The 19,565-nt window shown below is 35.4% G+C and overlaps 1 protein-coding gene across 1 annotated transcript in view; it reads right to left on the bottom strand.

Annotated features, from left to right (window-relative positions):
- The window catches only part of dgkaa (diacylglycerol kinase, alpha a), a 30,232-nt gene extending 10,779 nt beyond the window's left edge, over nucleotides 1-19,453 (bottom strand). The window contains exons 1-8 of the mRNA XM_082146379.1: nucleotides 19,279-19,453; nucleotides 7,261-7,359; nucleotides 4,627-4,703; nucleotides 2,229-2,358; nucleotides 881-955; nucleotides 740-789; nucleotides 544-618; nucleotides 140-256 (exon numbers count right to left, since the gene is read on the bottom strand). Of these exons, the coding sequence (XP_082002505.1) occupies nucleotides 140-256; nucleotides 544-618; nucleotides 740-789; nucleotides 881-955; nucleotides 2,229-2,358; nucleotides 4,627-4,703; nucleotides 7,261-7,336 (600 nt within the window). The 5' untranslated portion in view covers nucleotides 7,337-7,359; nucleotides 19,279-19,453. The remainder of the gene's footprint in view (nucleotides 1-139; nucleotides 257-543; nucleotides 619-739; nucleotides 790-880; nucleotides 956-2,228; nucleotides 2,359-4,626; nucleotides 4,704-7,260; nucleotides 7,360-19,278) is intronic.
- Between the last annotated feature and the right edge of the window lie 112 nt (nucleotides 19,454-19,565).

Here is a 19,565-nt window from a genome sequence, read left to right as displayed (position 1 = left end):
TTGTTTTCTCTGTTCCCTTTTGCCAGTCCTTCTGAGCAGTGTAATCTGAGGAATAGTCTTGTACACTCCAAAAATAGCACCGCAGCTCTATGACTTTGCATCTGAAACTGTGTGAGAATCTGTACTTGTGTTTTCCTACCTTCAGTCCCAGTAAAACCAGTAGCGGGACGTTATTCATCCCCCCCTCCACCCATTCCTGTAATGACACCGTTCCACTGCTATCTGCGTCAATTGCTGTCATCATATCCTTCAGCACCTGAGAACAATCGCAAAGTGCATTTCTGTTGTAACATGTACATGATGTAACTAAATGTTCACCTCAGGGAATCATTTGAATCATAAGGAGCAACATTATGCAAACATCTTGTCAGATAATTTTTTCCCCTTTCTTATTTTGCTCCATGACAAGTTGATTCACGCTATATGAGGGAGGAATGTCCCTTCAACAGGGTGTGGTTAAGATGGAAAAAGTCATGTTGAGCGCATAGGCATTTCACTTCTTCTTGGGAAATTTTACACACACACAAACAAAATACAACTCACAGGCCTCAGTTCAGACACATCCCAACCAAGGTAATCTGCTGCATGCATCATCTGGGCAATAATGCGGTCCACTTCCTGTTTCACGGAAACATGACTGGTTACAGATATTACCAAAAGATGCAATTTGAGCACAATGATTAAGTTACATAATGAAGAATTGGAAGTGGATTATATTTCAGGCTATAAGACCACCCACCGAACTGTCCAGAACACCGTTGCCATCTCTGTCATAGAGTCTAAAGGCAACTGTGAAGGGAAAAACATGGCCACGTATTGCAAAGTTGTCAACAATCATTAAATATTTGAAGTGGAAAAAATAATAATAATTGAGATTTACATTCCAGTTTGTCCCTGGGCTGCCCATCTTCCAGGAGAGAGAAATAACAGGATACATCCTTCAGAAAGACTTCCCCTTAGAGAGAAACAAAGATATATATTCACAATACAAGAAATTGTTTATTTCATTGGTTTGATTATTTTAAACAGGGCTTTTTAAGCGTTAGAGTAAAAGAATAAGGTTTCACTTTATTTAAAGGTGACATAGTTACATTGTACTTGTTATTGAGTTACGTTTAGGGTTAGTTACTTTTAATTCTGCATAAATTACTGTGATCACTACAGTAAGTACATGTAGTAATGTGTACCTACGTCATCTTAAAATAAAGGGTTACACTTTATTTTAAGGTGTAATTGTTACAGTGTAATTACATATTTAAGTAATATTAAGCAACTACATGCACTTACTATAGAGTTAGGGGAGGATTAGGGTTTGGTTGAGGGTTAGTTGCATGTAATTATGCATAATTTACTGTTATTACTATGGTAAGTACATGTAACATATGTAACAAGGACACTGTAAAATAAAGTGTTACCAAGAATAATTCCTGATGTGACAGTTAATTTTTTTAAATGAACTAATAGCATTAAAAATTCATTTAAAAATCAAACTATGATAAAAAGGGTTCAAATAAATAAACATGATTCCCAGTAATGCAACCAATTCTGTTAATTCACATACATATTTGTTTATACACGTACAGTATCGTTCAAAAGTTTGGCGTCAGTAAGATTTTCTTATTTTTACCCAGCCTGCATTTATCTGATCAAAACTACACTAAAAAGAGTAATATTGTGAAATATGATTGCAATCTCAAACAACTGTTTTCTATTTTTAATATATTTTAATTTATAATTTCAATAGATGGCAAAGCTGAAATTTCAGCATCATTACTCCAGTCTTCAGTGTCATGATATCCTTCAGAAATCATTCTAATATGCTGATTAGCTGCTCAAGAAACTGCTTAATATTTTTGTGGAAACTGTGATTTTCTTTCTTTTTTTCAGGATTATTTGATGAATGGAAAGTTTAAAAAAAAGTTTTAATTTAAAACATTATAAATATGTTTAGTCCCTTTTTAAAATTATTTAATTGAATGCATCCTTGCTGAATCTCTCTCTCTCTCTCTCTTTCTCTCTCTCTATTCCTTACATGACCTTCTAAGGTCATAGGGCTGGAGCATATCCCAGTTTCTCAGACCAGAGGCAGGGAAAAGCACCCTGGACAGATGGCCAGTCCAGCCTTCCTGAATAAAGGTTATTACAAAAAATAACTGACCCCAAATTTTTGAACGGTAGTGTATATCCGTATGGACATGTACATATAAAAAAGCCTATACATGACCCACTGTTTTCATCTGATTTTGCCGACTCTGAGTTCTGGAAGGATTTGAATAGCCGCTGGCACAGATTTGTTGGGAAGTCCTCCACCTCCAAATATGTCTTCAGGAAGAGCCGGAAACCTTCCTCATCAATGCACTGAGAATATGAAGAAGATAGATCATTATGAACAATAGGCTTTTTTATAATTCATATTCTGGTGATCATTCAAAAGGTACACATTATTGGAAACTTATAAAGTCATAAAATTATCTATAACCCTCTCAAGGGGATGTAATTGAGATCCAATTAGATTCTGCACTACAAACCTAATCCTAGTTCTACTAACAGTGCCTGCTGTTCCTGTCCTAGTTCTTAACACAGAAGAAAAAAAAAAAAACAGCAAAATGTATTCAAACTTAAAATGCCTCCGGATACTGCTGTTCTATCTGGAGTACTATCTCCCCACTTTGACATACAGTACATAAGATTTCCATGACATAATTCAGTGTTTACTTTGTTTTAGTCCCCCAAAACAAGCAAAATATAAAGCTCAGAATGAGACAAACACATCATTTACTGAAACGAAACTCTTATACATTGATTTAAAGTGTTTGAGAGCCAAGTCAGCACACACTCAGCTGAAAAACTAGTGCACAGATCAGGTATACTGAACAAATCTTTGTCATATGAGCATGTCTGAATAGCAAATCTTTTAGAGACACAATTCCACGACTTCTGAGCAAAGTCTTCCCGTTTTACACTGCACTTCCTGTTGTTTATCTATTACAAATGTCATTAGAACCATTAAACTTAGGGTTAGGGCGCATAGCTCTTCATGCTCTGGACAAGGATGAACAGTTTATTGAACCTTAAGACAAAATCTAAAAATAAAAATAATAATAAAAAAGTTGGCATATATTTTGTATGTGCTGTATCATTTTTGATACATCAGGCTTTTATGGCCAATATGAGAATATGGAGCTCACACTTATTATTATTTATTCAAAGGCCCAAACTGAGCAAAGATATGCAATTTGGCACAGATGCTGTTATCTATAAGGTCAAAAATTAAGATTAAAATAGCTTGGAATGTAAATCAATGAGCTATTTATAACGGTATACAAGACTACCTGCATAAAATGCATATAAATATCAGTTGTCACTGTATCTCCCAATAATATATTTTAGTAAGATGATATTTTAATGCTTGAAAGTTTTATGATCAAAACTCTGTAGTTTTTATTGTGAGGAGCAAAACATAATTCAATGCAATATTTTGATGATTGGGAGATCAAATAAATGTTCCTCACAAAAGCCTGGTGTATCATATTCAATTCTCTCTCATATTTGATTTTTTACTTATATATATATATAAAAAAAACTATCAATCAGAGGGCTGAAGGCATGTAGATGAATGTGTCACAGTTTTTTCTTCAGTAAAGTTTTGACCATGTTATTAATTTAAAGGGGTGGTATAATGCCCTTTTCACAAGATGTAAAAGAAATCTCTGTCCCCAGAGTGTGCATGTATTTAGCTCAAAATACCCCACAGATATTTTTATATAGCATGTTAAAGTTGTAATTTTCTGAGGGTGAGCAAAAACGCACCGTTTTTGTGTGTCCCTAAATGCAAATGAGCTGCTGCTCCCGGCACAGAGGGCGGAGCTACAACAACTTGTGTCCTTTTACCTCACACAGACATGCACTGAATATTTTACAAACTTTTAGCCTTTTGTGTTCAAACCGGAACCAGAAAGATGGAGAGACTCAAGAAGAGTTGACAACATGTAGACAACATTTCTGAATGGTTAGTTGATGAACTTATGTAGCTAATGTGTAGTTATCTTATAGTCATTGATTAGCATATTCTGTCTTGATAATCTATAAATTGTGTTCCGGGGGTGGGATTTATGTAAATTTTAGGGTTTGTGATGTCACTAACCCGGGAGGAAGCTCGTGTAGTCCCTTTGTTATAGTCCTTAAAAAGCTATTTCTTTAAAAGAAAATATCTCCCTTTGCTTTGAACTTTGAGCGTCGTAACTTTGCAGATGTTGTTTATGCTCAAACAGCAACATTAAGTTAGAAAAGTGAAATTTGACTCTGGTCACCCAGATACCTTAGTAAACACAAAGCAACACTGAACTGCAGAAAAATAGTGTCCTGGCAACCACCCACAACACCTTACCATCATGGCAGAAAGTTTTGTGTGGGAAAACGCCACTTAAATCAGTACTGAGGTAAACAAAACACTCACTAACTAAGCAGGTACATGTTGAACCATCCAGCGGATGAGCTCTGATATGCTTGACCAGACGTGAAGTGATTTACATTACAGAGATGGATGGATCTGTTCATGGGCAATTGGACTAAGATGCTGTAAAAGCAGAGTGCTGACAGTGTGCCGCTGGCAGCCAGTTCACTCACCTCTCCGTGTCTGTACTTGGCTAACCTGCCATCTGCATTGAATTCCTTTAACACATCTTTTACTTTAAGACTGCAGTCTGCAGAGAGATAGAAAGGGCGAGTGGGAGGGGGCAGAGAAGGAGAGAAAGACATAAAAAGAAAAAAGAAATGGACAAGATGACATTTTGGCACAATGAACCACAGACATCACACCTTTTAATGAACTGTATCTGCATCAACTCTGCATGACAAATAAGCTAAGCAGAAACTCAGTACATACTTAGGCAAATACCTACAACACCATACTATTTTAAAATCCCTCAATCATGCATGAGACGCATGGAGACACCAAAGTTTGGCTGCTTAGCATTAGCATGTTAGCCCATGCTGGTCAGATGCTGTAACTACAGGACATGACTGCAAAAACTATATTACTTTATTGATCGCCATTCAAAAAATGCTATCAAAATTATTCTTTCATGCACATTTTTTAAATGCAGATTTTAAAATAAAAATATATTATAGTTTGTATATATATATATATATATATTGAGTTCTCTGGGAATTCAACCCATGACCTTGGCATTGCTAACTCCACATACTACCAAACGAGGTACAAAAACACTTTTATCAGGGCTGCCAAGTTTTGAGTTTAGCATGGAGTGAGAATTGTGGAAAGGGGGGATATAAAAAAAACACACACACACAAAAAAAAAAAAGTGTATTATTATTATCAAAACATTTGGTAACTGAACAGAATTGTATTAAGTTTAGTGACAACATGTACAATGTTTACATGGTACAATGACTGATTCTTGTGATTTGATACCGATCTTGATTCAATATAGATTCATTTGGATAGATATTAGGTATTTATAATACCTATAATATCTATCTTGATAATTTTTCTCAAGAAAACAAATCTCACCTAATGCTGTAAACATTTGAGAGCCCTGTCAGCTGGTTATTATTATTATTATTATTAACAGTAAAAAATAGTAACTCAAATAATTAAATATAATAAGGTTTTTATTATAATAACAACGTTATAATATTTTAATGATATATAAAGTAAAAGTAAAATAAGTAAAACTATAATAAACAAGTAATATAGTGCACATATTTAGCAAAATACTAATTATTCTAGCCAACTAACGTGCTATGGTCATTAAATGGCTTTCCTGAGGTAAATGTAACGTTATGTGACAGGTTTTACTGACCTCTTTCCGCGGTTGAATAACACTGATTGATCGATATTATGTATTTCGGTAAGTTGTACTGTATCTTTCAACACCTATTGTTCATTCGTGTTTATTAATTAGTAGTAAAGAGTGATGATCGGTTCACGTGCAGCTTGAACTGAGGCGCTACAGCGATCTGTCACGTCACTAACAAGTGCCAAACGGTATTTATTGTTTGGATTTCGTAATAAAATTGACATAATTTGAGAGCAGAGAATTTGTTTCATATCAAAAGTAACCTGATATGAGCGTCTTGTCTGTCGGTCTCAGTGTCCTCTTTGTTTCGCAATTTTTCTCTGCGTGTGTGGTGTGAGAGCGTACGAAAAGTGTCAATTGCGTGAGAGTTGGCAGCCCTGCTTTTATTTCTTAGTAAATTGCTAGTTTTTCTTTGTAGAAGCTGGTCACATCACTCAAACCAAAATATCAGTGATTTTTATATTTTATCCAATATATTAAGAAGGCCTACATGAAAACGAACTGCATTGTAACAATGAGCCTTTAACATTATTAATAATACTGCTGAATAATAATACTGAATTATTCTATAATATCAACATATCAAACTTTTCAGGCTCCATTAAAGAGGACCTATTTAGCTTTTTTACATTTTCAACTTTATTTAGTGTGTAATGTGTTGTTTTACCTGCAAACTTACAAAGCACAAAATCCTAAAGGGAGTAATTCTCTATAAGCACTTTCTCTCCATGTAACGCCTCTTTTATAGTCTTGAGTTTTCTTCTGGGGACATATATGTCACAATATCCCTCATTTAAATAATTTCTGCCCAAGGTATATGAAAAAAAAAAGGCCTGAATGAGTTGCATTAGGCCCTGTCCCATATGGCACCCTAAACACTCGTGGCCCGACCAATCAGAGCACATTGTGCTTTTTGGAAGGAGGGGCTTCATAGAGCACAAAACAAAGCGTTACTGACAGACTGGGATGAGAGGTGCTGCAACAATGTAAAATATGTTAAAAAAATTATGTGTTTTTGAACATTCAAGCATTAAAACTACTCTAGTAGACCCCAAAAACAAAATCAAGGCCTCTTTAAATTAGAGATGTTAATGAGAAACGTAATGTTCATTTTTATCAAAGTGAATTTTTGCACGTTTTCTTTTTAATAATCACATCATTTTAGTGACATTATAAATATTTGAATGGTGTCAATCAAATCAAATCAAGTCAAATCAGTCTTTTCCACCACTAGTTGCATGTATCAGATATTTAAGCAAGTGAAAAACTGTAAGTAAACCGGGCTCACAGACGTCTTGGATGCACACGACTGGCATGTTTTTTTGACCCTTAGAATACAGTGTCATTTCGCACTTAAGAACTGAGAGTGACTCATGGTTTGTAATGATGCCGAGCATTTAGTGAGAGTGGGAGGGATGTGTGGGCATCACAGACTCACAGTCAATGTACTGCTGAAGCTGGATGAAGTCTATGGGCCTCAGCTCTCTATCATCTGACTCGCCCGGGTCTGACATCACGCCAGAGCCTCTGAATAACACTGAAAGAGGGAAAGAGAAAGGTTGGTGAGAGGCAAACAGACAGATTAAAAGCCAATCCATCTTTACTTTAGATACAGTTTTCATGCACTTGAAGCGAAAAATAAAATCTTTAGGCCCAGACACAATTATGGAAATACAATGCATGCACATTGCTGTCAGCCTCATAACATCCCCTCTGGCACATAACATAAGTGCTTTGAAAACATTTTTCCATGAATAATGTTACACCATATGATACTAAAATTCTCCATGAACATGGTGAACCATTTTTATAAAAGAAAGTAACAATTCAAAGTTCACCTTTTGACTTTCTGGTGTCAAAAATTATATATTTTTCTTCTTTAAGGCTGAGCAAAGACTCTAAATGTGTCAAAATAATTTGCCATTCTTTTTTTCTATTACGTAAGGAATTTATAATGTTGTAAAATAAGACATCTTGATTTTATTCATGCATAAACAGAGAAAAGCCCTGTACAGTCACACTATACAAGAATTTATAAAAAAAAGTATAATGCATTTTTAAAGAAAAAAGGAAAAACTTAAACTCATCATAAGTGACAGTAAATAATTTTTTTTACAAAAATATGTATATTTTAAATAAATGCTGTTTAAACAAAAAAAATTAAGCAGTACAACAACAACGTTTTCAACATTGATAATAATAATAATAAATGTTACTTGAGCACCAAATCAGCATATCAGAATAATTTCTGAAGGATCATGTGACACTGAAGACTGGAGTAATGATGCTGAAAATTCAGCTTTGCATTCAGAAAACAATTCTTTTAAATTGTAATAATATTTCACAAAATTACTGTTTCAAATAAATGCAGCCTGGGTGAGCATAAGAGACTTCTTACAGACCCCAAACTTATATATGTATTTATTTTACTTTAAAAAATAAATGTTCTTTTATTTATAATATTTGCAATATTATCTATACATTAATAATATGAACATTGTTCTGACAGTTTTTTTTAGACCATAATGTATGCCAGCCTGGCTATGTAAATAAGCATGTAACATAAAATCCCTCATTTACATAGTCACTGCGACATGCTCAAGAAAACAAAACTATGTGAACACAAAACATCAGACGCACACTGCTCGTGGATCTCGACAACCAAAAGAGTTGTGCTCCCAATTAAAAGATGAATCTTATGTTTGTGTGTATGACACCAGTGGAATGCTGACAGAATGTTCAATGTCAGCTTAAAATACTAAAAATGAAAGTGTGTACATAGCATTGATTCATTCATAGACCTAAGGCTAAATGAGACACACAATATCTCTCTTTTTATGTGTGTATTGTAGAGAAACACTATGTTTCTGGCTCTCATCTGTAATGGAAAATGGATCAGCACTCTCATTAAGGAAAAAGCCTGTCCAGGGAGATTAGCATGCTAGTGCCAGGCTAAAGTTTTTCTTCCTATGCACATTCATTAAGGTTTCTTCAAACTTTTTTACAGAAGCCAATAAATGGGTGACCTAGTGTTACGTCTACAGATCTTTTTTTGGAACTAATAATAGTAGCCGAAGTAAAAGTTTCATAATAGTGATCCTGCACTTGACTGTGAACACAGAAAATCAGCCACATATTTAAAGCCAACAAACAAACATATGCAAAGCTCCAGTCCGAACATCAGGAGGAGTTCCTTAACCTAACCTCTTATGAAAGTTTGTCAGCATGAAATAGGGTACAATCCACTTCAATGGCAGTTTAAATTCTTCCCAGAATGTAAGCGCTGAAAAACTCTTGATACGACAGAAAAGGCTGTCGTATTGAATGAAGCCCATCCACCCACTCCTCTCATGTGATGTGAGCTAACAAAGGGTCACACCGTTCTCAGTTAATTCCCTCAAAAGGTTAGTGTCGTTGCCAAGGAACTTTGTTTGTGTGGTCTATTCCGTGTATATATGGGTGGGTGTGTGAGAGAGAGAAAGTTGGGAAAACAGAAGCAATGCTTTTTTCTTGTTAACAGCGGAAGTTAGCCGGTGCATGACAGACAATTTTACATACACACTACAGTCTTATCAGTCATTTCTGAAAGATAAAAGGAAATTTACATTTTCAATTTTACATTTATTTATGTATGGTTCAGTCATGACAACTCTGGGTATAGTTTGTAAAACATTTAATTAAATGTAAGTATATGTATGTATAGGTTTGGTATTGGCACACTAGAACTGCTACGCTGCTGATGCAGAGCAAGTACTGAATGATCAGAACATAAAATTAAGGGAAATATGCTGCAAGAGAGAGAGGGAGACCCCTGTAGCACATCTAGGCAGGTGGTGCTGGGGAGACGGAGGGCTAATAAGAATTTGCATAGCGTGTACTGTAGAGATGCATTCGTTTGGATGTTTCGTGTTATAAAGGGAAAGAGTAATGAATACGCAAAATCAATCAGCTGAGAACATCACATTGAACGAACAAATCAGAATGCGAGTTTCGTGGCTAAAATATTAATTTAAATCAAACATCCTGAGGTAAAAATCCTAATTAATGATTTTATAAGTTATGCTTCTCTCACAGATAATCTTCTAAAAAAGGTAAAACATGTGAAACGAAAGTACATATAGTTGTGTAATTGAATAAAATGTCCATAATACCTCCTAAATCACATTTTTAATGGCAGATTTACATTCAAATGGAGAAATGTCAAGTCAAGGTAATATTTTGTATTTTGACTCAAAGAAAATGTATATCAGTTGAAGTTTTCCCTTTAAATTCGTATTCTAATTTAAAATCTGTGGGAAAATCTCATTCTCATTAATATAATACAGTTAAAGTCCCCCTGTAGTCAATCATTTTATCCCTTAAAACTCATTTTTGGTCGGCGCCGATAGCCTCGTGGGCAAGTGCGCCGACATGTAGAGCTGTTGTGCTTCGGGCGACCCGGGTTCGAATCCTGACTCGTGGACCTTTCCCGATCCGATTCCTCTCTCTCTCTCTCTCTCTCTCTCTCTCTCACCTCACTTCAGGTCTAGCTACTGTCCTATTCTAATAAAAATGCCAAAAATAAATCTTAAAAATCACCAAAATTACATATTTAAACGTTTTGATGTCTTTGATTCAATGCAGTTTTAAGGAGAAAATACTCAGCAATGGTGTTGACTTATGCATTTGTAAAAAAAAATGTTGTCTAGTTTGTCTTAAAGCATCTTAAAAACACCACAGACATATGAACAACTTTAAAAGCTTGATTTTCACCACAGGGGACTTAAGAAAAAAAATTCTAAGAAAATTTGATTTTGTAAAATCAGCATGAATTAAATTCAGCTTTGTAAGGTAAATAATATATAATAATTATTTTTCCATTAGTTAACGTCTTAACTAATATTAACTAACAATAAGCAATACATTTGTTTAAGTATTTATTAATCTTTGTTAACCTTAGTTGATTAAAATACAACATTGTTAGTCATGTTAGCTCAGATTTTAATCATTTAATCAATGTTGAAATTAACATACTAATAAATGCTTTAAAAGTATTTGTCATTATTAGTTCATGTTAACAAATGGAACCTTATTGTTAAGGTGCAACTAATTCCCCCACATTGCATTTACGAGAATGAGATTTTTTCTTATAGGCTACAAACAATTGGGAGAAGGGGATTTAAATGGGCTTAATTGTCATGAACATAATGTCACAATGCAAAAAACTGTTATTGGAACCAAAAATATGCTTTATTTGCTTTATAAGAAATATAATTTCATATATTTTTAGTATTATGAGTTTAGGTTGAAATATGATGAAAATAGTTTTTCATGATATTCAACCAAAGGACAGTATGCGTAACACAAACAGGATGGTCATGTTTGATATTTTCTGATGGTCTTGTTTCACACCAGTTTTAACAGTCAGTTGACTGAAGCTGATGGCTGCAGGTCTTGGATTCTCTCTCTCCCTCTCTCTCTCTCTCTCTCTCTCTCTCTCTCTCTCTCTCTCTCTCTCTCCATCTCTAATTGTTTGGGTTGAGCACAGAAGCGTGGTAATTTGATTCTGGCCTTTCTCATCACTTATTTGCATGCATAGCTCGGTTTTATGGAGGGAGACAAATCTCTGCTTCACCAAACACTTAGTCCATTAAAACACCGGGCTATTGGGATCCTTGTGGCTCGGTAAAGTACACTGTCTTTGAGACCACCCACAAAAACAAGACATAAACAATGACATCACTCTTTTGAACCGTAAATTGTTTTCATATATTCAGAAACAGTTTCCAGTCATTTATACAATACAGATGCACATTCATTCATGCCAATGTGTCCATTTGCTGAGGTGGAAAATTTTGTTTTGTTTTTTTTCATTATAGATGAGGGTTACCAATACCATTATTGATTAAATGGATCTCAAATTAAATGGATTTAATTTGTAATTTTTTTGCATAATGTCAGCTAATATCAGTCTTTGTCCCAGAGAACCAAATCAAAACTCAAATCAGTATGTCTGTTTATATCGTTATTGGGTAATTAGCAGCGTAATACACTGGATAATGTACAGTCAGCTGCTCCTTATCACAAAATAAATATCTTTGAAGCTTTTTTTACAACTCTAATATTATATGTGGCAGCCCCCACAAGTGCATGACAGTCATGTGTCTCTTTAGATCTTGATCTCTATGCCATTCAAAACTATGCAGGTAAAAATGTCAGTAGCATTACAGAAATGTCAATAGCATTAAGGAAGTAGTGGGTGTTTGTAGTAGTTAGTTTCGTGTTGCAGAGAGATTCCCTTGTATTGTGCATTGTGGCAAGCTTATCTCTTCCTGTATTTATAACTAGGTAGCTGACAATTGTTTTTAGTCAAACATCAATATTTTAAGTTAAAATGAAATAAGGGAAATTAATGCTATAAAAAAAAAAAAAAAATCCCCGTTGTTTTAATCACATTTCAGATTTTCTTGCAGTGCACTTAAATAGTCCTGCATTGTGTGACACATTTTTAAGTGTTCAAATATTCTATGTACTACAAATACGAGCTCACAAGAATTATAAGAATGTTGTTCAACAGCAATGCAAAACTCTGTTAACAAGTCAACACGTTTAAAGAGAAAACATGCAAAAATGTAAATGACTGTTGCATAAGGCCAACAAGTTAAATTACAACAGTAAATCGCCCAACCCCTCTCACTATCTCGCCTATTAAGTTGCAATTCCAACCCACTTTACCAGAAAAGCTGGACTTAGAACACAATATAGACTAGACAGAAGGGCGGTGTGTGATTCTCACGTGCTGAGCTTACACGCCTGTTCTAGAGATCTATTATTAGCTGTTCACGTTATTTGCCTTAACAATGTCTTTTAAAACTATATTTAGGAACAATAGTTTTTTAAAGCTTTGTGCTGTTTGTACAAGCTGTCTCCTTTTGTCAAGTGAAGTCCATATATTCCCCTTCCTCTCATTTTATTGCTCAAAGGTTGCTCTTTCATAACTCAAATGATCTGAGATGATCTGAGTTGTCTTTATTCCCTTTCCTAGAAATAAAATAAAGGAGACAATACAGTATAGTTTTAAAATGAATGCGATTTTAGAAATTATAAATATAAGACACTAGTAGATACTTTGATAATAAGGAGATTTCATTTGTATTTAGAGATAATTCACACTCAATCCAATATTCACACATAAATATTCAATCTACCGATAAATTGGGCTCTATTCTTTAGACATTCATATGCACCCACAACAACATATTCAAGTGAAAAGTTGGCAAACATTTAGGGTACATTTACACGACATTGAACTAAAAACTGGAAAAAAAAAATTATTTGAATTTTTTGTGTACAGCCGACAACGTTGTCAAAACGATCCCCATTCAAACGGATCAGTGAAAACGACTAAAAACGTTGTATTATTCATGCCAGGCCAGTAGTTGGCGATGTCACTTTGCAAAGAAACTATATGCACCCACAGACTGAACACGTAAAACCAGGGGGGCAGGGTTTCATATTATTTTGAAGTTTCCCCGGGCGCCGCCATTGGCTAGCGGACCATCACCTGCTGTTAGCATCCCATTGACTCCCATTCATTTTGGCGTCACTTTGACAGCGAATAACTTTACATCTGAGGCGTTTAAAGACTCCATTTGTCCATTATTTATTTCTAAAGAAACACGAAAATGTATAAAAGGCTCCATTACCTTGTATCTTACGGTATGGCCCCGTAGAAGCAGTTTTTGTAAAAATAGGCTAAAGATTGCGTCATAACCACGCGACTCTCTGTCGCACAGTAGAGAATTACCGTATGGACAGGAGGAGAAGCTCACGGGCAATCGCGGGGACGTGGAGGCAAAATGACAAAGTAATTAATCAGAATACTTAGCAAAAGTTGCTCCTGCTCCTAGCTCATGGATACCTCCTACTCACGCTCTCCGTCTCTGCAAGATTTGGAAGGGAATGATTTAGATTTCTCTTGGCACAGCTACTAGAAGACAGACGGGTTGCTCACGTCACATCTACGTCATCAAGCTCAGTTTGAGTCTGCGCAGTACGCTCGACCATCAGGAAGTAAGTGCTTCTAATTGACTTCACTTGTCTCCGTTGAATCCAATGGGGTCGCTGTGTCCAGTTTATATACTGTCTATGCGTAAAACGCATGCACATAGCATCACCGTTGCGTTTTCACAAATTCGCATTTTTTTAGTTTACATGGAGATGATAATGGTCTCGTTTTCAAAAACTTGCACTTACACTGAAACCCGTTTTCAAAAGTTTGCATTTTCAGGCCCTCAAAACGCAGTTGTCGCGCAAATGAACGCGCAAAACACATTAAAAGTGTTCTGTTTAAGTTGAAGACTGCCGTGTAAATGCCCCCTAAATATTTGGCTTAAAATAAATATTATTGTTGTTGAAATTATTATTGTTATATTCATAATAAATTTTTATCCTTGCACTTTAATTATTTAGAAATTATTAAAATAGAAATAATATATAAAAATAGAAAAAATAATAGAAATAATACAATAGAAATAGAAGCATTGGTTCTGCATATTGGTAATCATCAGACAATTAAAAATAAGAATAATTGATTTCACTATCGGTTGTGACAAAAATGATAATTGTCATTTTTTCTTTCCTATGGGTTACCCTTCTGGTTCTAATGGGAAATGTTCTTTTTGCTGGTTATGAGCTGCACTTTATTAGATTAAGTCAAATCAAATCAAGTCATTTCAGCTTTTCCAAGGAAACACAATGTGCATCTGGTCAGAAGGATTGCCAAATGGAAAGAGTTTCCCCATCAGCTGTGCTGCCTCAGACTGTTGCCAGGGGTGACTGACAGGACTAGAATGAGGAAGGGAGGAGGGGAGAGACGGATGAGGGGGAGGAAACCCGGCCAGCATTCGCGGGTCTTCCCCTGCTGGTCTGCTCCACCTACGCGAGCTGCTCGGAGCACACAGCCTTCAAACAGACTGCTTTGCATTCCACACCAGCTGATGTAAGTGTGAATCGTTCACCTCATCAAAAGGGGATGATTTTTGTCTATAAATGTGCACCATTTGGTGCTCTGCAACGTGCATTTATGTCATATCCATGTCATACAGGACTGTGAAACTGGAAAAGTGGATATAATCGACTCAAGATCATTTTTTGCTCAAACACTCTGAAACGGCTTGCAAAACAAATGACAGGCCAATTTCAAAGACGTGCCATAAAACACAGGCCACAAACTGTAAAGGAGCGCGAGTCACACCTCACCAGAGAACGGCTGCTGTGCTCGCCTCCCTCAGCTTCTTTTTTTCTTGCATTTCAATGGAAAAAAAAGCATCACTGACTATTTAAGTTCTGGCAGGACGAGTTTTTGGTAAAAAGCAAAAGGGGCCTCAGCGGTGCGCAGGAAACCCTCTCAAAGCAACTGCCAAGCCGCAGGCACGTCTGAGCTTGCACAGCAGCCGTGCACGCCGCCCTCCTCCAGAAAAGCCTGTGCAACACGCTAGTGGAGACGCATGTTAGAAACGTACTTCCACCCACTCGGAGAGCACACTATCAGACATGCAGCAACTGTTGCGCTACTCTCTTTCCTACACAGAGCAATATCAAGAGTTGAAGTCACGAGTGAAGCGATTGAACATTTAGACTGTATTACCATGATGCACGAGAGAGGGAATGAGAAACCACAGACTCAAGTGTTCTCAAAAATAATGAGAGGACCTTTTTATCACTTATGCAGATCATTATTTCATTTGTACAGCCTAAACTACAATTGAACACTTCACAATGAAAACAACCACTAGAAAACAATTATCTCCAAAAGGTTTCAATGTACAATGGACATACTCAGGGCTCCAGACACGTTTTGGGAGAAAAATGTATTGATTTACTGAACTACATGTTTGCTGTGCTTTTGTATCATATGCGTGTAATAAAAATCATGTAATTATATATCAATATGACAATAAATAATAATAATAAATATTTAATAATATAGAAAAATATTAAATTAACTATATATATATATATGTGTATATATATATATATATATATATATATATATATATATACACACACATACACATCACTATTTTAATTTATAATTTTACTGTAAAAAATAAAATAATATAATTTTACTTTAAAGTACAACTGTAAACTTCCAATGCAAATATTTATGGATGTCCCAATTGCTTCATTCTTAAACATTAAAAATGTGCCAACATTTTTATTGAGTATTATTGAGTTATTGGTCTTTTTATTTAAAGGAATCAAAAAAAATTAAGGATTAAAAGGGATTTAAGGAAATAACGAAAAAGAAATAAGAACGGTAAAAATTCCAGGTCTATAGTAGTTATGAAGATCAATTTCAATTAAATGTATTTATTTATTTTAAATATACACACATTCTCTCTTATTCGTATGTGTAATATGTAAAAAATAAAATAAATAAAAAAACATGCAAAAAATAAAATTCAGTTATTACTTACATGAATCAGGTAAATATAAGCATATTTTCATTTCAAAACGGAGTAGTTTGCATCACTGGATATTACTGTCAGTTACTGAACCTTTCTACCGTAAAACAGTCGTCAAATATTAAATGTTTAGCTACTTGTATGTATCTAACCATGCACTCTTTCAATGCTAAGTGTTGCATTGGAATTCTCACTCGTCTTCTGTGAACAGTAAGGCCTGCCTTCATTGATTTGATTGGTCATCTCAATCATTCTGACACTGACGAGCGCTGTTAGACCGCTGAGTGTACGTTGTATAAGTGAGATGTAATTTGGTTACATTTTTTATTTCCTCATAATTTCTTTGTCTGCAGTCTTGAAACTCTTGGTCTGAAACCACTCTGGCTTTCAACTACTCAAGCTAGAGAAGATGGTGGTGTTTTACTGACCACTGAATGGAAATATGGGAATACAAGCTCTTTGGAGCAGCAATTTCCGGGTTTTGTTCACCCACCTTTTAGAGATTAATACGTACTTACCATTCCCCAGGTGAAAGTGAGGAAATCTGTGGTGAAATGAATATTGACCCACATTCCATTTACAAAGCTAGACCTTCATCTGTCCCTGTTGCATAAATGCAGTTAGATTATGATTGGGGTTTAGGAAAGACAAGCTACTCCTGAATCCAGTTTTTCACTACTTGGCTCATGAGTTATAAAAGCAGGAGATTGCTGGGAAGACAGTAAACCAACCCTGTGATTTTCTAGTCAAGCCCATAAGGCTATAGATTCCTCAGAGAATGAGTTACCATTATCAGGTAAACTAAGCCAAGAGCTCCAGAGAGAATGTGGGGCTAAATTAGAACTTTTAATTTCTTTAGGGACATCCACAAATTTAGTATAGGGTTTCAAATGAGTCAGAGATACAAAACCGCAAACTAAAATATAATCATGTTGCACTGAGATGGATACGTTTTGGTCACGACAGCAGAAACAAGAGTGGAAAAACAAGAATGACTGACTTTGTAAGCAATTTGGCAAAAAGGTGTAAATGCAGGGGAGAAGAAAAAGACCTTCAAAACCCTTTCTCTTCAACAGTCGTGACTCATATAGCCCGGTCAGCTAAAATTGGATATGTGACAAAATTCTTCCAGTCTGTTAAAAAAAACAATATGTCTGTCTAACTGGAAGAGTTGAAATCTCTTATGATGATGAAATAAGATGAACTTAATGACATCAGTGCAGTTAAACCTTTAAATAGAAGACGGTTGAAATAAACATTTAGATAAAATCTGTATTATTAAGGCAGCGTGAATATTGCAGACATTTAGATATTCATCAAACCTAGTCAAAAGATAATGGTAAAATAAACAATTCAGGGGAAAACTCCAGAGAATGCAACAGTTGCTTAACCAGTTCAGATAAATGTGTTAAAAAACATCATGATAAGAAGCACAAAAAGTCATTGCTGAATAAAACATATTGAACCAAGTTATGGTGGTTTTGATGGTTTTAAAATGGGTTTGGGGGACTTCTCGGTTGGTCAGATTATGAGACCACCTAAACCCAGTTAAGATCAATATGGTAGCCTATATTCTTTGAAGTAGGCTATGTTGTGTAACCATATATTTGTATTTTTAAACCATAAAAAAAACTTTCAAAAAACACAGTATCTAGGACTTTTCCTTCTTTTTAGTGTATTTTACGTTTCCAAGCACATAACAGTAACACTTAACTTAATATAAAAGTAGGCTATGACTCCACAGTCTATAGTTCAGTGAAAGAGAATAACAAAACATCTGACAAAACAACCAGATGAAGCCAACAACTTCGAAACCACCAAAATGCGGTTAACTAGGCTACAATTGAATTGAAAATAGACTGATCTGTGCATGACATGAATGACTGAGAATCGCACAGCTATGGGCTTCGTCTCAAAATCTAGTGAGCTGTTTCTATTTAGATCACTAAAATACCTAAACAGAATTATTTTCAAGACGTTCGGATCAGTTAACATACATTTATACGTAAGGCATGCAATAGGCTACTACTAATGAATTTACAGTCCGAAACACACAGCAGTGTAGTCCGATTCCCAACCAAATTACTCATACGAGTCGGTTCTTTGAAAGAATCATAAAGATACAACGCAAGCAATGTAGAATGATTCTTGAACGAGTGGAAATTATGAGCCGGTTCTTTTTGTGAATCAAAAACACGTATGAATCGATTACCGAATTTATCTGACTCATTTACTTAACCGCAAGTTTAATCATTTCGTCATCACTCACGACTCGAAAACAAAAATCTTTTATTGTCTTTAATGTTGTAGCCTACTTAAGGCTGATGAGTTAGGATACTGACTGGTACGTTGTTCATATGACAATTATTTGAGATACATGTGATGAGTTTATTGTATAAAAACAAGAATTGAAATATGATACCACATCGTTTAGTATTTGTATTTATTATAGAGCCAATTATTGGACTGCATTTGTGTGGCCTCAAAAAAAAAAAAAAAAAAAAAAGTCTGTGTAAATACCTCAAGCAAGAAAATTGTTTATTTTTGTACACGCACGCACGCACACGCACAGACACACACACATATATTATTGTTATGCTAATTCTTTGTTGAAACCTGAAATTAATTCATCACCTGCTAACCGTTGAGTGCAGTCGATTTAAAAAAAGATATGTATTCGTCAAAGTAAAGGCTATTAAAAGTATGGCATTCTTAAATGGAACCGTTAAGGAACCGAACAAGTTAAAACGAATCAAAAGAATCATTAAATTCCTTACAATTCCCATCAATAGCAAGACAACATTCTGGGCATCGATACAATCGATCGAAGTCGCATATAAACACTCCGTATGGACAGTCAGAGGTTTTGAGTCGCTGCCGTTAGAAATAATGCATAAAACCTAACGTTACATGCAGCACAGTATAAAATCCCTGCTACTGTTTTAAAGGTCGTCAACTCTCTAAAACTCGCTCGTATCACCATAACAATAAATAAACATTTGCGTTACCTTAATGTCTTGAGGTCTGCAGCACCCGGTTAGTGATTCTGTCTTGTTTTTAAAACAGACGCCAAGGACAAAATCACTCAGATGCACTCAAACACTGCTTCAGAGCGTACAAAATTAGTACATAAGTGGCGAAGGAGGCAGAACTAGCCTCGTCTGTGAGAAAGCGTTTAGCTGAGAACTGACAGTAAAGTGAACACGCCTAACTGTGAGTGACACTCCCATAAAGTCACAGCACCGCCCGCACTGTGTCTGAGCTGAGCGATGCACTTTAGCTCAGATGTGTGTGT

Source organism: Leuciscus leuciscus, assembly GCF_965113295.1.
Source record: "Leuciscus leuciscus genome assembly, chromosome: 18".
In the NCBI taxonomy this organism is placed as follows: Eukaryota; Metazoa; Chordata; class Actinopteri; order Cypriniformes; family Leuciscidae; genus Leuciscus; species Leuciscus leuciscus.
This window is presented reverse-complemented; position numbering and strand designations above follow the sequence as displayed.